The sequence below is a fragment of the Bos indicus x Bos taurus genome, chromosome 3 (assembly GCF_003369695.1).
Source record: "Bos indicus x Bos taurus breed Angus x Brahman F1 hybrid chromosome 3, Bos_hybrid_MaternalHap_v2.0, whole genome shotgun sequence".
Lineage (NCBI taxonomy): Eukaryota > Metazoa > Chordata > Mammalia > Artiodactyla > Bovidae > Bos > Bos indicus x Bos taurus.
The window spans coordinates 49974319-49997743 of NC_040078.1; the positions used below are offsets into that span (position 1 = coordinate 49974319).

At 45.5% G+C, this 23425-nt stretch overlaps 1 protein-coding gene across 2 annotated transcripts in view; it reads left to right on the forward strand.

Moving 5' to 3' along the window:
- The window catches only part of BCAR3 (BCAR3, NSP family adaptor protein), a 152909-nt gene that overhangs the window by 53960 nt on the left and 75524 nt on the right, over positions 1-23425 (forward strand). For both annotated transcript variants that reach the window (XM_027536464.1, XM_027536463.1), the window contains exon 3: positions 8019-8058. In XM_027536464.1, the coding sequence (XP_027392265.1) occupies positions 8019-8058 (40 nt within the window). The remainder of the gene's footprint in view (positions 1-8018; positions 8059-23425) is intronic.

Sequence of the window (23425 nt, forward strand, 5' to 3'; positions counted from 1 at the left end):
TATCTGTTGAGAAGGAAGAAGAGCTTATTTGGGATATTCAGTAGCTAAATGGCAGCAGTCATGTGTGCACTACTAACCATGGAAAATGGGTGCTGAAGGGATAAAGGCTTACTAATTCAGATCCTGGTAGTCAGCACAGTATAGTGCTTGAGGCAGGCATACGTGTGTGCTCAGTCATGTCTGACTCTTTGCAGCCCCATGGACTGTAGCCCCCCAGTCACCTCTGTACATGCCAAGAATACTGGTGTGGGTTGCCTTTTCCTCCTCCAGGGGATCTTCCTGACCCAAGCGTAGAACCCACGTCTTTTTCGTCTCCCGCATTGGCAGGCAGAATCTTTACCACTGCGCCACCTGCACGGTGTTTGCTAATTCATTCTTAGCAAATGTATTGAGTCCCTACCAAGTGCTAGGCACCATCTGCCTGGTTCCCTTAGAAAGAGTTCAGTGAGTGTCCTTACCTCTGTCTTTCCTTTCACCCGCTACATCCTGCCATTTACCAAGGTCTATCTATTCCGCCTTCTAAAAGTCTCCCTCACACTGTCACTCTGACCCAGGCCTACTCATCTCTTACCCAGACCCCATAGTATCCTCCCTTTAGTCTTCCTGGCTCCATTCGGACCCGACTAATCTGTTTTCCATACTGCTGCATGGAGATTTTTCTAAAACACAAATCTCTGGTTATTCTCCAGCATGAGAGCCTTCAACAAATCCCACTGCTTTCAAGATAAAGTGTAAATGTGTTTACTTGGCATCCAAGCCCCTGATAGTCTGGCTCTGCCTCCTCTTCATCCTGATCTCCCAACCCCTCACCAGACCTACCACCTCCCCCAACCCCCTGCTTTCCTTAGTAGTTCTTTTACTCCTTAATTCAGCAAGTGGTTTCTGGGCAACTGCTATGTGCAGAGCCCGTGGGACACCAAGGGGAACAAAGCAGAGAAAGCTCCACTCTTGCAGGATTATATTCAAGGGAATAGACAGACCATGAGCAAATAAACATATCATAAATTATCACATAATATGGGAAAAATGAAGCCAGGTAAGGGGACAGAGTGTGGTGGTGGTGTTCATTTAGGTAGGCTGGTTAAGGAGGTGATGTTTGAGAGAGATCTGGGTAACGTGGGCCTGAGTGAGCCTTCAAGTATACACGTGCTAAGTTGCTTCAGTTGTATTTGACTCTGTGACCCTATGGAATGTAGCCCAGCAGGCTCCTCTGTCCATGGGATTCTCCAGGCAAGAATACTGGAGTAGGTTGCCCTGTCCTTCTGCAGGGTATCTTCCCCACCCAGGGATCAAACCCTCATCTCTTAGGTCTCCTGCATTGGTATGTGGATTCTTTACCACTAGCGCCACCTGGGAAGCCCCTTCAAGTATATATAGAGAAACTATTCCAGGCAAAGGAGCAGTGAATGCCAAGCCACAGCTGACTTGATGCGTTTGCACAACAGAAAGAAAAGTCAGTAGGGCTTTGGAATAGGCAACAAGCGTGTCAGTGTTCTTTTGCTGAGTAACAAGTTACCACAGACTTGGTGACCTAACATTCATTTGTTACCCCACAGATTCTGTAGGGCAGAAGTCCCATGTGGCTCAGCTGGGTTCTCAGCTCAGGGTCTCACTCAAGATGTCAGTGACTGCATTCTCATCTGAGGTTCTGGGGTGGGGAGTCTGCTTCCACACTCATTCAGGTTGCTGGCAGAATCCAGTTCCTTGTGGTTGTAGGACTGTGGGCTCTGGACATCTGCTAGGGGCAGCTCTCATCTCCTATGGGTTCTGTCTTGTCACAGACCCTCTCATAACATCACGCTGGCAACAGACTCCCTCATGTCAAATCCCCCAGGTCAGCTGACTTGTGACATTATTAACATTTGCAAAATCCCTTCACAGCAGTACCTGGATTAGTGTTTGATTAACTTCAAGGGACAGGAATCTCAAGAAAGGGGCATCTTTGAAATTCTGCCTAATGCAGGTTGGAAAGCTGGCTGAGATCATGCCATCCAGGGCCTCAAAGGCCACAGTAGGACCTCAAGGTTTTGTTCTGACAAGATGGGAGCTAGTAGAGGATTTTGAGCAGGGCAGTGATCTGAGTAAGGATCATGCTGGCTACTGTGTGGAGGTGGTAGAGGTGGAGCAGAACTGGGGATTTGTATTGCAGAGTCCAGGTGAGAGATGATGGTGGCCAGGGCTAGCGGAAAGTCAATTCCTCAGTGCTGTGGTCCCCCATATGTAGTGTATTATCACATGCCTCTCTCTTTGCCTGAGGATTTCTCATCACCACCTGCCCCAGAGCTTCTTCACTGGGACAAGTCCCTACTCAGCCCTCAAACCTTAACTCAGATGTTGCTTCAAGGCCTCTCTATGGAGCTTCCCTCCCATTGACTCTAACTTGAACTGTGCTGAGTTGGTTGATCGTTTTCCCACTTGCCTGCAGCCTCTCTATAAAAGCAGCACCTGTGCCTTTGCTCCTTTGTATTTCTGTTGGCTGGCCTACTGTAGTTGCTTGCTAATGTTTTGGGATGAATACAAGAACTGTGGGGGATACTGAGTGGGAAGTGAGCAACCCATTTCTCTTGGATTGCTCACCTTGTAGAGGGAGATACCATTGTATAAATACCATTACAGTAAACATGCATGGACGCACCAGAGGAAGAGTGCAAATTCTGCACATCACTAGTGTGCATGGAGGGCTCTGGTGGCTCAGTTGGTAAAGAATCCGCCTGCAGTGCAGGAGAACCAGGTTCGATTCCCTAGGTCTAGAAGTTCCCCTGGAGAAGGGAATGGCAACCCACTCCAGTATTCTTCTTGCCTGGAAAATCCCATGGACAGAGGAGCCTGATGGACTCCAGCCCATGGGGTCGCAAAGAGTCGGACATGACTGAGTGACTCACCCACCGCCAGTGTGCGTGGAGTCTAAGGGGAGCCCCAGTCTGATATAGCTGGATCTAGTTTCTCACATCCCTCCATTGTATGAAACAATCATGTTATCACAGGCATTTCCTTTTTATATTATATCCAAACGAACATTTGTGTGACATCACTGTTAGCCGTTAATTTAGCCTGTAATATTTAAATAAGTAAACATCCATTCCCTTAAAACATTCTCTCATTTAAGATAGACATAGGGCACTTCCATCTCCATCTGCATTTGAACTGCTCAGAAAAGATCTATGTCAGTGAAATTCTGTTTGTGTATTCAAGGCGGAGAACCTCTTAACTCAAAATAGCAAACACTTCTAGCTCAAGTGTCCCTTTAAGAGAGAGGAAATTATTAACCTGGTTACTGATGAGAAACAAACTAAAATAGTAAATATGTGTACCATTTCTGAGACTCCCAGCGAGACATCCTCAGTATGAACTTGAGAAAGTGGGACACTGGAAAGAATGATTTAACCAGAGTAAGCACAGTGATGTTATTTAAAACTTAAGAACAGAATAACAGAGTCTGGTTTCATCCTGCTGCTTTCCTGCGGTCTGTGGATGGTGCTCTGCAGGGCAGCCTGCCTGACAGCGGGCCCGTGGTGCCCACCAGACTCTCAGGGGTAGAGATGCACACAACAGCATGGATTCACATGGGTGGGGATTCATAACTGGCATAAGCAAAAAAAAAGATTAAAAAAGCTTTTCATTTATATTGCCAAGTTTCTCTGTTTGTTTTCTAGTGAACTCTGTTGGAGAGTATAAAGATGTGGTTTAAGGAGTGTTTGCTGTGCAGTCTTATATGAATAATTGGATATTCTATTTCAAATTAGAGGCTGGGGCTACAGGGCCAACTGCTATGTTTCTAGCTTATGTCTTCTTTGTGGTTAGATGGATTAGAGTTAGGGTTAGGCTGGCTGAGAAAGGAGACACAGCACTTCTACATTAAAATATTTGGGTTGGCTAAAAAGTTTGCTTGAGTTTTTCTGTAAGATGGTACAGAAAACCCTGACGAACCTTTTGGCCAACCCAATATACTGTTAATTTGGTTCAAGGCAATGATTTTTAAGGCTTTTGGATTTATAACATACTCTCTTTGTCTTCCCTCCCTTGCCTCTCTGAAAAGGGTGAGCAGAAGAATGCAATCTGCCTGCAGTGCAGGAACCACAGCAAACATGGGTTTGATCCCTGGATTGGGAAGATCCCTTGGAGAAGGAAATGGCAACCACTCCAGTATTCTTGCCTGGAGAATCCCCATGGACAGAGGAGCCTGGCAGTCTGCAGTCCATAGGGTCGCAAAGAGTCGGACACGACTAAAGCGACTTAGCACTCACACACTGTTCTGCTTAAAGAATGAACAGAACTCTCTCAGCAGGGTTCAGTTGAGGGTGGGGTCAGGAGGAGACTTCAGTTTTTATCCCTAACCAGCACCTCCTGTTTCCTTCTCTTCTGCCAAGAGAAGTGTGTGTGGTGGAGGATCAAATGGGAACACTGGAGTCCATGCAAGCCTGGGGGGATGCTTGGGAGAACACCCCAGGCTCCTCTGTGCTGGGGCCACTGGGCAGGAGAGCAGGGTGGTAGGGAGAGCAGGTATGTTACCGAGCTGGGTCCTTGGACTCTTTAATCCAATAGAAACTGATAAGAGGTCAGCCAAGGATTTCAGGCAGGGTTCTTCTGATGCCACAGGAGGGAGTGAAAACAAGTAACAGGCACCCTTGCTCGCCAGCCCCCAGTAGGGGAGAGCTGGTCCTGTAAATGGGGTGAGGGGAAGGAAAGCTTGGTGGGTTGGGCTAGAGGGTGATGCAGATGATCTTCCAACCCCCTTGGTCCTGTTGGGTGCAGAGGGCATGCGCAGTATGCTGCTTTTGCTCCCAGCAGCCCAGAAATGGCAGCTGAATTTTGGCCTTTTTGTAATGTGCCATTCAGGACCTGCCCCAACCAGGGGTGGATGCAGTTATTTTTAGTTCCTTTTGGTTTCTTTGTATTCTGTTGCTCCAGGTGAAATTTATCTGGATACAAACACTTGGAGTAAAGGGTCCCAGGTCCTAGCCTGTCTCACAAGGGCCACCCTGCCTGGAGGTGACCCCACCTCTGAATGGGGACCCTACTGACTGCAGCTGGGGCTGCTCAGGAACCACCTAGACACAGCGCCCAGCCTGATCCGTGTTGGTTACCACACCCCTTCCCAATAGAGCTTGAGGGGTCTGTCCTGATAGAAGGAGCTCAGTTTTCAGGTCTATCCTGGAAAAGAGAGAGAGGACTATTTCAGCTTTCGAAGGTAAAAGGAAAAGGATTTTTACAGGTAAATCTGGTGAGAAGAGCAGATCCTGGGCAAAGTTCTAAAAAGAATTTATTAAAAGAATGACCTTTGAACACCTAAAAAAAGTTAAAATTACAGATCATGACTATGTGGTCTTGGTATTTGGAAGCTATTTCCTCCAAAATGAGTGAAATGAAGCTCAGGGAAAATATTTGACCTTGTTAGTTGCCAATGAAAAAATTCCAGTGAAAAATTAAAATTTTAGAAGACTCATGGAATCCTCCACCATGAGCTTGACAATTCCTATAGGCAGTAACTTCTAACGAGATTAGTGATGATATTAACAAATGTGATTTTTTTTTTACATTATAATGAATTGGGCCAAAATTTGGCAGATCTGCATAACTCAGTGAACCAATATTTTCCAGAGTAGTGTTTAAAGAATCAGACATGGACAAAAGATCCATTCAAAGTGCAGGACAGATGGAAAAGAGTAAGAGATATGGCCTCAGAGTCCACAGCTAACCTTTAAGAAATTATTACTTGTCAAGGTTTGGTATATTCTTAAAGTAGAACATCCATAATTATATGAAAAACCTATTAAAGTATCCCTCCCTTTTCAATTACATAACTTCATGAGGGTGGATTTTCTTCATTTGTTTCAACCAAAACATATCACAACATTTTTGAATGCAGAAGTAGATACGAGAATTCACCCATCTTCTAGTAAGCTGCTGCTGCTGCTGCTAAGTCGCTTCAGTCGTGCCCAACTCTTAGCGACCCCATAGACTACAGCCTACCAGGCTCCTCCGTCCGTGGGATTTTCCAGGCAAGAGTACTGGAGTGGGATGCCATTGCCTTCTCCGTCCTCTAGTAAACCAGATGTTAAAAAGATCTGCAAAAATATGACAGTGTCACTACTCTCACTAAATTTTTGCTATAAAAACATGTTTTCCATAAAAATGTTATTTATGTAAATATTTTAATGGATTTACATTTAAAGTGTGAATTCACAAACACCTTGAAAATTTCTCAGGTTTAATTTCTAGTATCAGTAATCAGTAGATATAACCCACATGAACAAAATTTTTCAGAGTCCTCAATTATTTAGTGTGCAGAGATTCCCAGGACCAAATCATTGCTATAAACAGCACACACCTACACTGTTATCCATGCATTAAGACACACATGTACGAGTGTATATAATGGACGTTTTAGAACATACCTAAAAATAGACACTTGAAAAAGATGAGAAACAGCATCCAAGTGGCTGTAACATCTTTCTGCACTCCCAGGGCCAGACCACTGGCCTGGATGATTAGCACGAGACTGGATGCCTATAAGCCTAAAATGTTACTTCAGTAGAAACCCAGGAGTTTGAGAACTTAAAAGGGAGCTTGGCCAAAGCCCTGCTGACAAAGTTTATAGTCCCTCGCCATGTGGTCTCATGGTCACAAAGCCTGGAAACATCAGCTTGATGTCCAGACTGCAGAAGGAGAGCTGGTGACCCAGCACAGCAGACAGACTCGGCCGCTTTGGGAAAAGATGCCTAATGAACAAACACAAGCTTAGTGGCAAAGAGTATGCTTGGTTTTAAGGCTCTGAAAGACTAATTTATACCCCTCTTTGGTGGAAGTGCACCAGGGACTCTGAGCTTAAGCCCTTCTCAGATACTTTGGCCTTACAAAGCACTCATTTCAGAAGCTCATGAGCTCACACAGCCTAGAGGAGCGTCCGCAAAGCCAGCCTGCCTCTGTGTGCAACCCTCAGTGGACAGACCAGTCCAGGAACAGCTCTGAGGATGGGGTCCACTTTACAACAAGACGGGCTGCCCCTGAGCTGTGGGAGCCACTCCTTGTGTCCCAGCAGGGGTCTGCTGCCCCCATTCAGGAGAGAAGTGCTACTGTCTCCCCGGGGTCTCTCCACAGAGGGAAGGTCCAAGCCCCTGAGGGTCTGGGCTTGAGCTCATTCTTCCGGAGGCGGCTGCCTGTGGGTGGGGATCCCCCGCCTCTGAGGGCCATGTGCTTTCTGTAGATATACTGACAACCTCCCCACCGGCTTCAGAGCCACTCTGTTTAAAAAGTGATCCCATCTCTTCAGGGGAACATGTCGATTTTGTGAAGTTTAAGTCTCTAAAGGCACTGTCTTTTCACATCCTGTGTTATGGCGGGCACCTTGCTCTAATTCTGCCAGTATTGGAGGCATCAGCTCTCACGTGCCCCCTCCCTTCCTTTGCCTAAGATCCTCTTCCACTGTAATAAATCAGCCTCCTCAGTGACACTGCTGCTGTTTACTTTACTTGTCTGGTTAATCCTAACAGTATTATAATAGATGTGAGCAGACGTTAGATGGGGAGAGAAAAAACACTGGGGTACCAAAGAAGATTAGAATGAGTTGCTCAGCTTGACAGCAAAAGACACAGGGGATTTAGAAGCAGAGCTGGGTTCAGAACTCACCTAGCTGGGTGCTGGGTGACCTTGGGCGGCTGCGCTCCCCACCTGAGCTCCTGTTTTCTGTCAAAGTGGGTGTGGCATAGCCGCCTGGTCCAGAGTGCTGCGGGGCCCTGCTTTATTGGTGTGTCTGTTACTCCTCACAGCTCTTCACCTCAGACTTTTAGCTGATTTTTATGCTTTAGTGACTCTAGAATTACTAGCCATAAATAGTCTAATGTTGGGGGCTTGAATTTTACGGGAAAACACGTGTCTTTTCTAACTTCCTGGCTGTGGATATTGTCTGGGAGGTGGACTCATCTTAATAATGTGGATGAATAGGGTGTAATAATGTTAGATACCCAGTGTGAGAAGGAGTTGTTCCCAATTGTTCTCATGCTTATATTTTCTCTTTTCAGGGATCAGCATATCCTGGACCCAACTCTGGAATATGTGAAGGTAGGAAGCCGGGATTTCACATGTGGTAGGGACCCTGTGGTAACAGGCTTCCCATTTCTAGCACAATGTCGTCCTCTGGCTTGTGTAGGAAGCTGGTTAGATTGAAACCACCAGGACGTAATTTGATTCTTTTGGGCCTTTAGTAATCTTTGCAGGGCTCTTCTGTCACCCTGTTATATATTTATAAACTTTCCCCCTTGTCTGAAGCCCTGGGAACTAGATGTGTTTTAAAAATTTGGAGTTTTTTAGAAAGGTAATATGGTACATATATCTAACCTCTAAAGGGGGCTAGAGTCAATGAAACTCATTACTACAACAGTTTAATGTAAGGATATTCACACAAAGTGAGATGAATAGACTACAGATGATTTTGTGTAAATCACATTATGTTTTTGTCACCAAATGAGCTAGGGTTTGTTGTGCTGCCGAATGAGTTATTTAAAATTTTTCAGTTTTCAGAGTTTGGGGATTTTGGAATGGTAGACAAGGAACTGTGAACCTGTGTTTGTCTTCAGTGGAGGACTGAAGGGTCTCTATGAGACTTTATTTTACTCATTTATTTTTGGCTGTGCTGGGTCTTCATTGTGGCACTCCGGCGTTTCTCTAATTGCAGTGAGTCGGGGCTACTCTGTAGTTTCGATGTGCAGGCTTTTCACTGTGGTGGCTTCTCTCGTTGTGAAACACCGGCTCTGGGGCACCAGGTTCAGTAGTTGCCGCTCCCGGGCTCCAGAGCACAGGTCAGAAGTTGGGGCGCATGGGCTTAGTTGCTCTGCAGCATGTGGGATCTTCCCAGATCAGGGATCAAACCTGTGTCTCCTGCCTTGGCAGGTGGATTCTTCACCACTGAGCCACTAGGGAGCCTTTCTGAGCCATCCCCTCCACCTCAGTAGCCACCCTCTTGTTCGGTGGCTAGTTGGTACCTGTGAGCAGTGTAATTCTTTTACTTTCCGGTGGACTGAAATTCAATGTATCTGAATACTCAATACTGCTAAACAAGTTTTAAAATGCCTTTCACTTCCTGCTTCTGCCACACACACCCAGTTTTCAGGTGTGTATGTTTGTTTGGTTTTATTTTATTTTTGAGAACGGTAATTGTGTCCAGCACCTACTACAGAAAAGAGAATTCTCATCAAAATCATGGCACAAGTTAGGACTTAAAGTTCTTGCCCCCTAGGAGCCATACTTCATCTTTATTTTTCAAAGGTCAGTCTCCAGGTTTCAGAGCGTTTAAGCCTATTCTTGCTTTTCTGTGTGCCCGTGACTGTGCCTGCCCCTGGGTTTCGGCATTTCTTCCTTTTAGACCAGAGGGTGGAGGGTTTAAAGCTTCTGCTGGAGGAGAAGACTCTAGTAGAACCATGTGGTCACTTGAGGCAGTCATAATGGAGTTTGTTGGAATGGAGATGGGAATTGTGTTTCCCGTCTCTCCTCCCGAGGCTGTGCCTGAGTTGCAGCTTGACTGCAGCAAATGTGTAATCCTAAACCAACAGAGCCAGCGAGTCAGAATCTGGTCAGGACTTTATGAGTGGTGTGTCTGTGTCCCTCCTGGTGCATCGAGTGTGCTTTTGTGTGGGTTGTGCACTGCAGGGAATTAGGGGCACTGTCATGCTCTGATCTGACTTGACCGTAACATAAAAGAGTGTGTCCTAGAATTCTCCAGTGTGTTAATCACAGCAGCCCTTTAGAACTCACTCTGTTCCATGTCCCAGAAACTGGCTCTCTCCTGCTGCCGGCTTATTCAGGCTGTGCTCACTTCCCTCCTCGCTACTCCACAGCTCAGTTTTTCTCTTTTACTAAAGTCCCAGCCTTTAAGATAATCCAGTGATGAATTCTAAACCTAAGTAGAGACTTTGGGAAGGACTCATTTTAATATTAATATTTTCTAAGCTATTGCATCTCATTCGTGAATTGGTCATTGCAAGTTGTCATGTTGACTCAGAAGAGGTATTGGCTACCGTATATAAAACAGATAGCCAGTGGAAATTTGCTGTATGACTCAGCGAACTCAAACCGGGACTCTGTGACAACATAGAGGGGTGGGAGGGAGGCTCAAGAGGGAGGAAACATATGTATAGCTATGGCTGATTCATGTTGATGTGTGGCAGAAACCAACACAATATTATAAAGCAATTATCCTTCAATTAAAAATAAATAATTTTAAAAAGAGCAGTGAACATCAACTCAATCAGAAGTATAGACTTCAAGAGGCAAATAAAAGATACTATTAAAAATTGAGACTAAAAGAAGAGGTGTTGGTGGTGTTGGTGCTTCTGTCTGCCCGGCTCCCCGCTTTCCCTGGTGGTGATAGGACTGCTCCTGGTAGTAGCTCAAGGAGTCCCGTTTTCTGGGACTCACTGAGGTCTTCTGAAGCTTACTTTTTGCTATCAACCTTGTCTGAATCTGGTCAGAACTTTAGAGATGACATTTCCGTGTCCCTTATCACGTTGTTTTTTTTTTTTTTTTCTTTCTCATTTTGCCCTTGGTTTGGAGATATGGCTTGGGGACTTAATGAGCAAATATAAGGGATTTTCACTTATCTCCATGGGCACTAAGCTCTGAAAACACTTCCACAGAGGCCTTGGGCCTCAAGGTCTGAATGGACCCATGAGTCAGTTGTCTTGGGCCAGTGCAGTCGCATCCTAGCATTTCTCAAACTTAGCCACCCTCTTGAGCGCTTCTGACCAATCCATGCCTCAGAGGCCTCGTAAACTGGTGCCAGCTGGTGCCTAGAGCCTGGAGGGTGGCTGAAGATGATTGAGGGAGGTGAGAGATGTAGATAAGGTGAATGCAGTTTGGCCCCCTGACTTTGAGCTTTCTTCCCTACCATCCCTTTGTATACATAATATGTCTCGGGCGTGGAGAAAAGTAGCGATTCTGTATAAAGTATGTTGCATCACGTAGGGCCTTTCTGAGAGTTGGGGTTTTAGAGGTTCTTCGTGACCTGAGAATGGGGGAGGGCAGTGAGCAGACCTCTGACCGAGTCCGTCTTGCAGTAGAAGCACTGGTGGTGGCCAGCCGACCGCCGTTCTTATCCTGATGGGAGTCACAGTCCCAGGTCTCCCTTAACCTGGGAGACTTTCTAACCATCTTCACCTGGTTTTTCCAGTTCCCAGATTAAGAGAGAAAGGTCTGGGGCCACCCTTGCCTCCTCGTGTCTAGAGGAGAGGAGACACTGAGGCTGACCCCATAACGCACGGGGTGATGGGGCTGCTGTGTCTCGGCAGGGGAGAGCTGGGTGGAGAGGGAGTCCACTGTGCGGTTCTGTCCAGTTTGCACTGTGTCCTCCCAGCACTTCCCGCAGCTGGCGCTGCTGCACATCAATACGGAGGCATGCCAGGGGACCTGCGGGGCGGTTGCCAGGCTACGAGGAGCACCTCTGTGAGAACTGGAGAGAAGAGTGCTTGGCAGGGAAGCTCTAGAACTGTTTGGTAGTCTTTCATTTCTTCAGCAGGCTGACCTCCTGCTGGGGCCTCCCAAGGACACCTTGTTACCCTAAGTGGTGAATTCCCTATGTTGATGTGATAAGAAAATTTGAGTAGATCCAAAGAACCCCACTCCGGTACTCTTGCCTGGAAAATCCCATGGACAGAGGAGCCTGGTAGGCTGTAGTCCATGGGGTCGCTAAGAGTTGAATATGACTGAGCGACTTCACTTTCACTTTTCACTTTCCTACATTGGAAAAGGAAATGGCAACCCACTCCAGTGTTCTTGCCTGGAGAATCCTAGGGACAGGGGAGCCTGGTGGGCTACCGTCTCTGGGGTCGCACAGAGTCGGACACAACTGAAGCGACTTAGCAGCAGCAGCAGCAGCAAAGAACCCCCGGGAATTTTGGAATCTTTATTCTCCTCTGTTTCTGTCTCTTTACTTTTCTGACCACCAGAGAGGGGAGCTTTTTCTTTTTCTACCTTTTCCTTGTGTCTCCATCCCCCTCCTTCTCTCCACATCCCCCCAAGCCAGGAGCCTAAAACATGATGATCATCTTCGAGGTCTGATTTTAACTGTGAAATATAGTCATGAGATACTTTTCTGTAATCACATATAATTGATTCTCTTTCACTGTATCTGAACAACACCCTTCTTGTGGATTGGAAAACAGAAACCTGCATGCAGCTGCGCCTTCCTCCTCCTCTTAAGGTAGTGACTTTGGTTAGTGGTGTAAGCTCTGGAATTTTCCTGTGCGTACCTAGCATTCTTTACCCTAGATAAAACTAATTTTTTTTTTAAACAGAGGAAATAGCTTTTAGAGGAAATAGCCCTAGGCAAAACTGTGTAGTAGAGTTTCTCTTCTGGGTTGCTTTACCTGCTTGAAAGTGAAAAAGTGAAAGTGTTAGTCGCTCAGTCGTGTCCAACTCTTTGTGACCCTAAGGATTGCAGCCTGCCAGGCTCCTCTGTCCATGGAATTCTCCAGGAAAGAATACTGGAGTGGGCAGCCATTCCCTTCTCCAGGGGATCTTCATGACCCAGAGATCGAACCCGGGTCTCCTGCATTGCAGGCAGATTCTTTACCATCTGAACCACCAGGGAAGCCCTGCTTACTGCTCCTGTTTATTTTTTGCCATATTTTTACTGCCTTCAGTATTAACTCTGTGTCTAGTTTCCTAGATCTGTGTCAGGTAAGTGTTTAGAACATTTGATAAAAATAATTGTACTGAAAAATGAATACATGGTAATAGCTCAGTGTCCTGTCCTTCCCAGATAGCATTCCAATAGGAGACTCCAAATTACATAGCCCCTAAGATCTCCAGGGAGGGGAGCCTGTTTCACATTCTTGTCTAATTAGCAGCATGACCTTGGACTTACCCCCTTTGCCCTATGGCTTCTGAGGCAGGAGATAGATGGGCCCCAGGCTAAGCAACTGGAGTTTGTCCCCTGTTGGGGCGCAGGAGGAAAGAGAGCACTGAGCCCTGCCCAGATAAGATAGTACAGAGACCCCGTAGCCCTCATTTTCAAAATAAAGCTCCTTGGAGGTCAAAACAGAAAGAGGCATCATGCCATAGTAGGTGATGTCAACCTACCCATAAGGCCCCTTCTCTAGAAACCATTTTGGCTAAGAGACGCACACACACAGGAGAAGACCCCAAAATAAACCGAATACAGACTCAAACCAGGCAAAGCGAGATGACTGGCCAAAGGAAACCTGGCAGAAGTGCCCCATATAAGTGATTCAAACCACCACGCGGGTGCAGCTCTGAGTCCACCCATGTAAGTCTATTCACACATACCATTTCCTACTAATAAACATGTTACTTGTTTTACTACTTTCCGTCTCTCTGTGGAAATTCATTTCTACAAAGCCGACAGGCCAGGGCCTTGTCACTGGCCACTATCCCTGGTGGTCTAGAGGCTGAGATTCAGTGCTCTCACTGCTGTGTCCTGACCTCAGTCTCTAGCTGGGAACAAGAACCCTGCTTCAAGCCACTGCAGACTGAGGCCACCCAAGATCAGTTCCATTTTCCCCACAACTAGAAAACCAGGGGATGGGCCAGTGTCCCTTCTAGTTCCACACTTTTAGGCCTGTGATGGAAGAACTGTATTAAAAAAAAAAAAAAAAAAAGATCTTAATGAACTGGATTACTCTGATGGTGTAGTTAGTTACCCAGAGCCAGACATTCTGGAGTGCAAAGTCAAGTGGGCCTTAAGAAGCATTGCTTTAATAAAGCTGGTGGATGCAATGAAATTCCAGCAGAACTATTCAAATCCCTAAAGGATGATGCCATCAAGGTTTTGCGTTCATTATGTCAGCAAATCTGGAAGACCCAGCGATGGCTGCAGGATTGGAAAAGGTCAGTCCTCATCCCAATTTCCAAGAAGGGTAGTACCAATGAATGTGCTAATCATCAGACAGTTGCACTCATCTCCCATGCTAGTGAGGTCATGCTTAAAATCTTGCATGCTAGGCTTCAGTATTACGCTAACCAAGAACTTCCAGATGTCAAAGCTGGGTTTAGAAAAGGAAGAGGAACTAGAGATCAAGTTGCCAACATTCGCTGGATTATAGAGAAAGCAAGGGAATTTCAGAAAAACATCTATCTCTGTTTCCTCGGCTATGCTAAGCCTTTGACTGCATGTATCATGACAAACTGTGGAAAGCTCTTAAAGAGATGGAAATACCAGACCATCTTAGCTGTCTCTTGAGAAACCTGTTTACAGGTCAAAAAGCAACACTTAGAAACCTGTATGGGACAACTGATTGGTTCAAAATCAAGAAAGGAGTATGACAGGGTTGTCTGCTGTTACCCTGTTTGTTTAGCCTATACACTGAGCAATTCATGAGAAATGCTGGGCTCGATGAGTTACAAGCTGGAATCAAGATAGGTAGGAGGAAATCAATAATCACAGATATACAGATGTGCACTCATCTCACATGCTAGCAATGTAATGCTCAAAATTCTCCAAGCTAGGCTCCAACAGTACGTGAACCAAGAACTTCCAGATGTTCAAGTTAGATTTATAAAAGGTAGAGGAAACAGAGATCAAATTGCCAACATCCATTGGATCATTGAAAAAGCAAAAGAATTCCAGAAAAACATCTACTTCTGCTTTATTGACTACGCCAGTCTTTGACTGTGTGGATCACAACAAACTGGAAAATTCTTCAAGAGATGAGAATACCAGAACTTCTTACCTGCTTCCTGAGAAATCTGTATGCAGGTCAAGAAGCAACAGTTAGAACCAGACACGGAACAATGGACTGGTTCCAAATTGGGAAAGGAGTATGTCAAGGCTGTATATTGTCATCCTGCTTATTTAACTTATATGCAGAGTACATCATGCAAAATGCTGGGCTGGATGAAGCACAAGCTAGAAACAAGATTGCCGGGAGAAATACCAATAACCACAGATATGCAGATGACACCACCCTTATGGCAGAAAGTGAAGAAGAACTAAAGAATCTCTTGATGAAAGAGGAGAGTGAAAAAGCGGGCTTAAAACTCAACATTCAAAAAAACGAAGATCATGATATCATGATGGCATCCAGCCCCATTACTGCACAGCACATAGAAGGGGAAAGGTGGAAATAGTGACAGATTGCCTCTTCTTGGGCTCCAAAATCACTGTGGCCTGTGACTGCAGCCATGAAATCAGAGGACAATTGCTTCTTGGCAGGAACCTAGACAGTATATTGAAAAGCAGAGACATTACTCTGCCGACAAAGGTCCGTATAGTCAAGGCTATGGTCTTCTCAGTGGTCATGTATGGTTGTGAGAGCTAGACCATAAAGAAGGCAGAATGCCAAAGAATTGATGCCTTCCAACTGTGGTGCTGGAGAAGACCCAAAAGTCCCTTAGACAGCAAGATCAAACCGGTCATCTTAAGGGAGATCAACCCTGAACTCATGCTGAAGCTGAAGCTCCAGTATTTTGGTCGTCTGATGTGAACAGATGACTCATTGGTAAAGTCCCTGATGCTGAGAAAGATTGAGGGCAGAAGGAGACGAGGGTGTCAGAGGATGAGATGACTGGAACCGATGCAATGAACATGAACTTGGGCAAACTCCAGGAGATGGTGAGGGAAGGAGAGGCCTGGTGTCCATGGGGTCGCAGGGAGTCAGACACGACTGGCGGATGAACCACAATAAAGCCTATGGCAAGCTGGAGGGGGCAGGGTTTTGGTCAGGGCTTCTTAATCTGTCACTCTTGATCATAAAACTGCCACATCAGTTGGAACAAGGGTGGCATTTTATGTTGTGTCTCCGACATTAAGACCAAGGATGTGACAAGATAATAATGGCCCACCCAACATATTACCTCAAAAGACTGGAGATTTCCCCCGACACTCCTGCGTTTGCTATTATAATCCACACACTTTCACTTCTGTAACCCCTTCTTGAACCTGTGAAACCTGCTTCCATTTTCACTCTTTATCATTCTTTTCATCTTTTCTTGGGTCTACTTCTTTACCCTTCAGGAGTTGCCCCGACACACACACACACTCACATACGCTCAGTTTTATCAGTTTATAGTATTTCCTGTCTTTTTTCCCTTTATACTTATCTTCCTTTTAGACTGAAGATTCTTTCTAGCTTCTTCACACATAGCCTTACAGTTGTATTAATAGAGTCTCTTTTCTGAGAGAGACTTAAAAGTATATATTTTTAGGAAAGGAACTGATTAGCTACAGCAGAGCTGGGTGATTTTTTTAAGAAGAAATTTTCATTATAAATTTGTGATTTTCCTTTTAGAAGAAATGTTTATTATAGATTTTTTGTTTTAAAATAAATTGTCCTTAAGAAAGACAAATTGGAAAATAAATATAATAATAGCATAGTAGGGAAGACTCTTCTCAAATTAACCAAGGTTGTATAGGCAAGGCCAGGTTGTAAATAGCACAGTGCCTGCGGACCAAACAGCTCTCCTGACTCCACAAGTGTCAGGACAGAGTGTAGCCTTTTGTTCCCACGAGCTCCCTAGTGAATGAATAGCCTTTTCTTTTGTCGTCAGCCCTTGTGGACTCTTGCTGGAGCCACTTGTGAGCTTTTCTAAGACATCTGCAGTTTCTGAGCTTGCTCTGCAGGTTAGATGAAGGGACGGGATTGGAGCCTTTCCCTGGAGAGGAGACCTGAGCCCTTGGACTTCTTCCTCTGGGTGTGTACTGGCTACTTAGGAGCCTAGAGCCACTTGGAGCCCCGTCCTTTATGGGGTTAATGCTCCAAAATGCTCTTTCTAAGAGGGGCCTACAGACTTGACAGTCTGCCCAAGGCTCAGATCTCACAAGACCATTTCCTGCAGTCGGCTGGCCAGGGCTACATTAGGTCACCCAGCAGATTAAAAGAGGAGTAATTATGTGAATTCCAGCGCCAAGAATAAGTGCCCCGGGCTGTGGGGGCCTCGGTGGGGGCAGGGGCGGCAAGGCTGCAGCCCCCATCCCCGCTTTGTGCTCAAGATGGTTGCAGCCATGGTCACGGTTAAATAGCTGTCTTTGAGGAAGGTCTTTTCTTCCAGCAGGGGAAATCAGGCCAGTCTGCTCTGAATTAGCCAGCTCACAAAGTCATGAAAGGGACTTACAAAAACAATGGCACGCTGTACATTCCGTGAGATTTTAACAAGTTATACAAACCAAATAATGGCCTGATTGGCTGGCTCTGCAGGTTTTTGCCTGAGTGTGCACATCCAGAGAGCCAGTGCCGCCCCGTGGACCAGAAGATCAAACACTGCCAGCAGTGAATGGGAAACAGCCCTGGGGCTCATCTTGGGAGCAAGGAAAGACAGCTCCCATCCAGCTCCTCCCACTCCACCCCAAAAACCTTTTCTACAAATATTCCTGGGAGGCTTAATGTTACTACAGTTTTGAAAGATTGCTGAGGCAGGGTGAGAAGAATAGGCATGGAGGATATTCTTTAATTTCATGGAATCCTATCCTGCGGGTCTGTGAAAATATGGCCATTTATAAAAAGTGAAACTTAATCATGAAAACATATGTCTATTTAGAAATCTGTATGTTAGTGTCTATAGTGACATTATTTCTAACTGACAAAAACCGGAAACAGCGCCAGTGTCTTTTGACTGCTGAGCGGATAAACTGCAGACCCACACGGTGACATCCTCTTCAGCATTAAGAAGGAATGGACCATTGGATGCAGATAAAACCTTACAGAGAACAGAGCAGTGGTTGAAGGGGTGGGAGGTCGACTGCAGAAGGGAATAAGGCAACTTTGGGGGAATGATAGAAATACTTTGATTGGGGTTGTTTCAGATCTCATAGAACTGTACGGAAAGGGGTGACTTTTAGTATTTGCAAATTATACCTCACCGAGCCTGACTTTAAAAAAGCAAACTGAAGCCTTAAGTACTGCTATCTCACTATAGGAGATTTTTGGTTTTGAGATGGGCCACATCAGACTGCTGACCAGATGGAGAGAGTGCTGAGCTTGTGGGTATTTTTACTGCTTTGGATCATTCAGCAGATAGTTTGGGGGAAGATTCTGTGTGTTAGTAATTGTTCAGTCAAGTCAGGCTGGGTAGGAAGAAAGTGTCATCAAGAGCCTAACCTGAATGGAGAGGATATATGTATACCGTGGCCAATTTAACCTGGGATAGTGACAGTGGGAATGGAAAGTCAGGGCAGGTGCTGGAGGCCTTTTAGAGATAGAATTAAGAGTCATTGTATGAGGTGAGTTGACAGTTCCTGGCAGGACTTAAATGGGGGTGGTGATGGAGAAGCAGCCAGGGGGAAATCCAGAGTTCACACAGTGCCTGGCATCTTGCCAGAAGTCAGTAAGGATTTTAGGGGCGGAAGGGAGATTTTCAATTGAAGACCATGGTACCACAATGATGTTAAGTTAAGCATCTGGGGATAGCGTTAGCCTAGGGGGTGGGGCAGCGGGGGTGTGCAGGGAACAGTCGGCAGACTACAGCCTGGGATCAAATCTAGCCTGCTGTCTATTGCTGTAGTCCACAAGCTAAAATAGATTTTATGTTTCTACATGTTTGTTTTTTGTTTTTAAAGAAGAGTGTAAAAGTTGTAAAATTCAAATTTCAGTATGCATAAATTTTACTGAAACACAGCCACATCCGTTCATTGGCGCATCACCACTTTCTCACTATGAGGTGGAGTTGAGTAGTTGTGAGAGAATAGGTAGCAAAGCTGAGCTGTTTACTATCTGGACCTTGACAGAAAAGGTTTGCAGACCAGACCCCTCCTCTAGGCTGTATACACATACACTACCCGTGTTTCACTTCTGAACAGTGTGTAGCAGGCTTTCAACAAAAACCTCATCTTTTCATGCCACCACTTCCATGATGCAGTCATGGGTCATCAACATCACCTTGACCTTACCTAATGACATAGCAGTGAGTCCTTGTGCAGATTGTGTGTTCTTGCACAATCTCAGAGATGATGCTGTTGCAACACTGCGCAGTGTGGACATATTTCGGCATCTCGTCAGGTAGACCTGTCTGCTCTGAGTAGCAGCGTCTCTCTTGTCATGTTAGCATCTTCGGCTCTGCTGGGTGAGCAGGTGTGTGGAAACAGCTAGAGTCCTGACTGCTCTTGCCTGGGGTTTGTGTGGCTAACTCCTCAGGCCAGACATTGCCAGGACAGCCTGAGGTGTATTTTGTCAGTGTCCCAGGTCAGAAGCGAATTCTCCCTACACTCCTAAATTTGATGGTTTGAATCAAGGTCGAAGCCTGGGCTGCCCTCTGGAGGTGCTCTAGGGAGCCTCGTCTGGCCTGTAAGTGGGATATGGCCGGTTCACATTCTTGTTCTGTGCTACAGCCTTCATCCTTGGCTGAAGAAAGAGAACTCTTCTGAGATCCCAATCAGTCAGAGAGGCGGTGAAGAGATGAGAACTAACATGTAAGCAAGGATTGAAGCCATGGCCTCTGACCAGAATCAGCTTTGTAACTGGGCTTCACGGCCCTCCCCTTGTGGCCTATCACTAACCTCATCTCCTGCCATCCACCTTACTCACAAACTTTTCCATGCTGGCTTTTCCTGCTGCCCTGGGTCTTTGCCTTTCCTTAGGCTGGAAGGTTCTTTTGTGGTAGAACAGCTGAGTGGCTTGAAGAGGGTGCTAGATTGCTGTCATGGGTTGAACTGTGTACCCCCAAAAGATGTGCTGAAGTCCTAAGACATCTGTCCTAACACACCAGTATCTGTGAAAGTAACTGCATTTGGAAAGAAAATCATTGGAGATGTAATCAAATCAAGGTGAGGTTGTGCTGGGTTAGGGTAAGTCTATCCAATGACTGGGTTTCCCAGGTGGCTCAGTGGTAAAGAATCCTCCTGCCAAGTAGGATTTGCAGGTTCAATCTCTGGGTCAGGAAAATCCCTGGAGAAGGAAATTGCAACCCATGGTAATATTCTTGCCTGGGAAATCCCATGGATAGAGGAGCTTGGTGGGCTACAGTCCATCGGGTCACAAGAGTTAGACACAACTTAACAACTAAACAACAATCCAATGACTGGTGTCTTGTAAAAAGAGGGGAATTTGGACACACAGGGAGTATGCCAAGCGATGACAGAGACAGATTGGGGTTGTTGTGTGCATAGGCTTAGGAACACCGAGGATTGCCAGCAGCCACCGCTGGGCAGGGTAGGAAGAGGCAAGGAAGGATCCCACCTTAGAGCCTTCAGAGAGCGTGTAGACCTGGGACACCTTGATTTTGGACTCCTAGCCTCCTGAACTGTCAGAGAATATGTTTCTGTTTTAAAGCCATCAAGTTTGTGGTGACTTGTTACAGCAGCCCTAGGAAACTAATACAGATACACAGCCCCGTCTTAGCCATTTCCTCATGATTGTGTGACTTTGGGGCAAGTTCCTAAAATTCTCTGGAGCTCAATTTCCTTAACAATAAATGGGAGAAGTAGGGCTTAAATGAGTTAATGCTCACAAAATTGTTAGCACAGACACTCGGGAAATGCTGGTTTTGTAGCTGTCACCCTAATTCTCATGTGCCTGGTGCACCCCCACTCAGATTCCACGGCCTCAGAGAGACCTCCCCTGACCTCCCTGCTAAAAGCAAGGCTCCAGTCACTGTGTTACTACTCTATTATCCTCATAGCGCTTCAAATTCTATAGTTCCGTTAACAGCAACAACCAACTCCTCAGAACTCAGAACTGTGAGTTCTCAGGGCAAGTCCTCAGAATGTGAGTTCTGAGGGCAAGGACCCTTTCTTGTCCTCTTAGACATTTAGCAACTGATGGGCTGACTGATGATCCTATACAACCAGATAGGGAGGGCATTTAAATTGAGGGGAGAGGCAGTGAGGTTGTTCCAAAGATCTCTAAGTTTCCCAGAATAAGTGGCACTCACATCTCTAAAATTTTTTCAGAAATTCTTCAGTGATTTTATTTCATGAGAACAAGGAGGTTCCCACACCTAACCTCTCTGCTCTTGCCAACATAGTATAGGATAAAAACTTTGGGGTCACAGTGGCACCATAAACACTCACACATTTAGGCAGAAGTGTATGGTAAAGAGGGCTTTCCTGGTTGCTCAGACGATAAAGAATGTGCCTGCAATGCAGGAGACCTCGGTTTGATCTCTGGGTCAGAAAGACACCCTGGAGAAGGAAATGGCAACCCACTCTGGTATTCTTGCTTGGGAAATTCCTTGGACAGAGGAGCCTGGCAGGCTACATCCATGGGGTTGCAGAGAGTCAGACGCGACTGAGCGACTTGCACTGCTGCTGCTGCTGCTGCTAAGTCGCTTCAGTCGTGTCCGACTCTGTGCGACCCCATAGACCGCAGCCCACCAGGCCCCGCCATCCCTGGGATTCTCCAGGCAAGAACACTGGAGTGGGTTGCCATTTCCTCCTCCAATCTACTACTACTACTACTATATACTGTTTAAAAGTGTAGTTCTGGCAACCTCCATGCTTCTGACCTCTGGGATGTTGTTATCAGATATGGGGTTCCAGTAACTTTTCAACCTGCTGATGGGCGGTCAGGCTCTTCAGTATTGGAACCGTTTGCTGTTAAACTCTGCCCCCTAGTGGTAATTGAATGACATAACAGCACAGCATTTGGCTGCAATACACCTGTGTATTCTGGGAGGTTTAATATTAAATGTAATGGACTTCGCTGGTGGCTCAGATGGTAAAGAATTCACCTGCATTGTGGGAGACCTGGGTTCGATCCCTGGGTTTGAAAGATCCCCTGGAGGAGGGCATGGCAACTAACTCCAGTATTCTTGTCTGGAGAACCCTATGGACAGAGGAGCTTTGTGGGCTAGAGTCCATGAGGTCACAAAGAGTCACGACTGAGTGACTAAGCATAATATTAAATGTAATAGTGTGCCATAGCATTACAACTTCAGAACTAAGGGCTCTGTTTAAACTTTGTAAAATGGGAAGTCATTTTCATTAGCTTCATATAAGACAAATTAAAATTGTCAAGGCATTTTATTGTTAGAATAAATTTTCTAACATTCTTGGACAAAAACTCTAACACGCTGCAGTACTGTATGTAGATTTTGAGGTGGGGGATTGGCATTGATCTGAAGTTTCACATGTTGTTACCAAGAAGTTTTCTTGAAAAAAATTATGTTTGAATTGTGATTTGACAGCTGAACAAAATGGTGACTTGAAGGAAGCGGGTATTAGGTGAGGCAGAAGAGAGATATGAACGTATTAAGAGACTGAGAGGGAGACCCCAGCCTGTGGGAAAATGTATGCCCAGGCTGCCTGGGGCAGGAGAGATCAGTAGGGAAGTGTTTTTTTTTTTTAGTCACTGGGTTGTGTTTGACTCTTTTGGGATCCCATGGACTATATGTAGCCCACCAGGCTCCTCCGTGCATGGGATTTCCCAGGCAAGAATATTGGAGTGGGTTGCCATTTCCTTCTCCAGGGGATCTTCCCAACCCAGGGATCAAACTTGGGCCTCCTGAATTGACAAGTGGATTCTTTACCACTGAGTACCTGGGAAGCCCAGCAAAGAAGAATAGAGACTCTCTTATTTACTGAATGGGAAAGGTGAGGAAACTTCAGGTGTTCCTAGGAAATTCTGAAACGGTCAAACTGTTAATTAAGAGAACAAGAAGGCTGAGTTGGGGAACAATTTGACTGATTGCCAAAAATTATGTGTAACTACATATGGCTCTGCAACTTGCTTTTTTTCATTGTATGTCATTCCATATTAAACGTTTGAATCTAGCTCCTTATTTTAAATGGTTATCCAATATGCCATTGTATGAGACAGTTATATTTAACTGATTTCCTACTGACATTTGGGTTCTTGTTAAAAACAGCTTTGTTGTTATTTAACAAATGTAGTCACATTTGTTATACAAGGCATATAATTTAACAAATGTTTATTGAGTGTCTATCTGCCATCTGCTGGTCACTGTTCCAGGGGCTGAGGATACAGCAGTGAACAGAACAAGGTCCCTGCCTCTGTGGAGCTTACGTTATGGGGTGGAACACTGACAAGACAAAGAAGGCAACAGAGTATACCATGTTCGGTAATGATATGCACTCAGCAGAAAAAAGGTCATCAGGGGAAGCGTCTGTGAAATGTTGGAGTTAAGGGGATGTTAAATTTAAAGAGGGTTAAATTTAAAGATGTTAAATTTAAAGCATCTCTTTAAATTTAAAGAGATGTTAAATTAAAAGGGTTAATTTTAAAGATGTTAAATTTAAAGAGATGTTAAATTTAAAGCAGGAAAGGCTTCACCCAGAAGGCAACTTTCTAGTGGAGGGGCAAGTCAAGAGTGATGTCTGGGAAATTTTCTGGCAGTCCAGTGGTTAGGACTCTGCACTCTCATTGCCAAGGGCCTGGTTTCAACCTCTGGTTAGAGAACTAAGATCCTGCAAGCTTCATGGCTTTAAACAAACAAACAAAAAAATGTGGACGAAGGTAAAAAAGGGAGGGAGGGCAACCAAAATAAAGAGTGATGTCTGATGGGGACAGGACGCAGGAAGGACAAG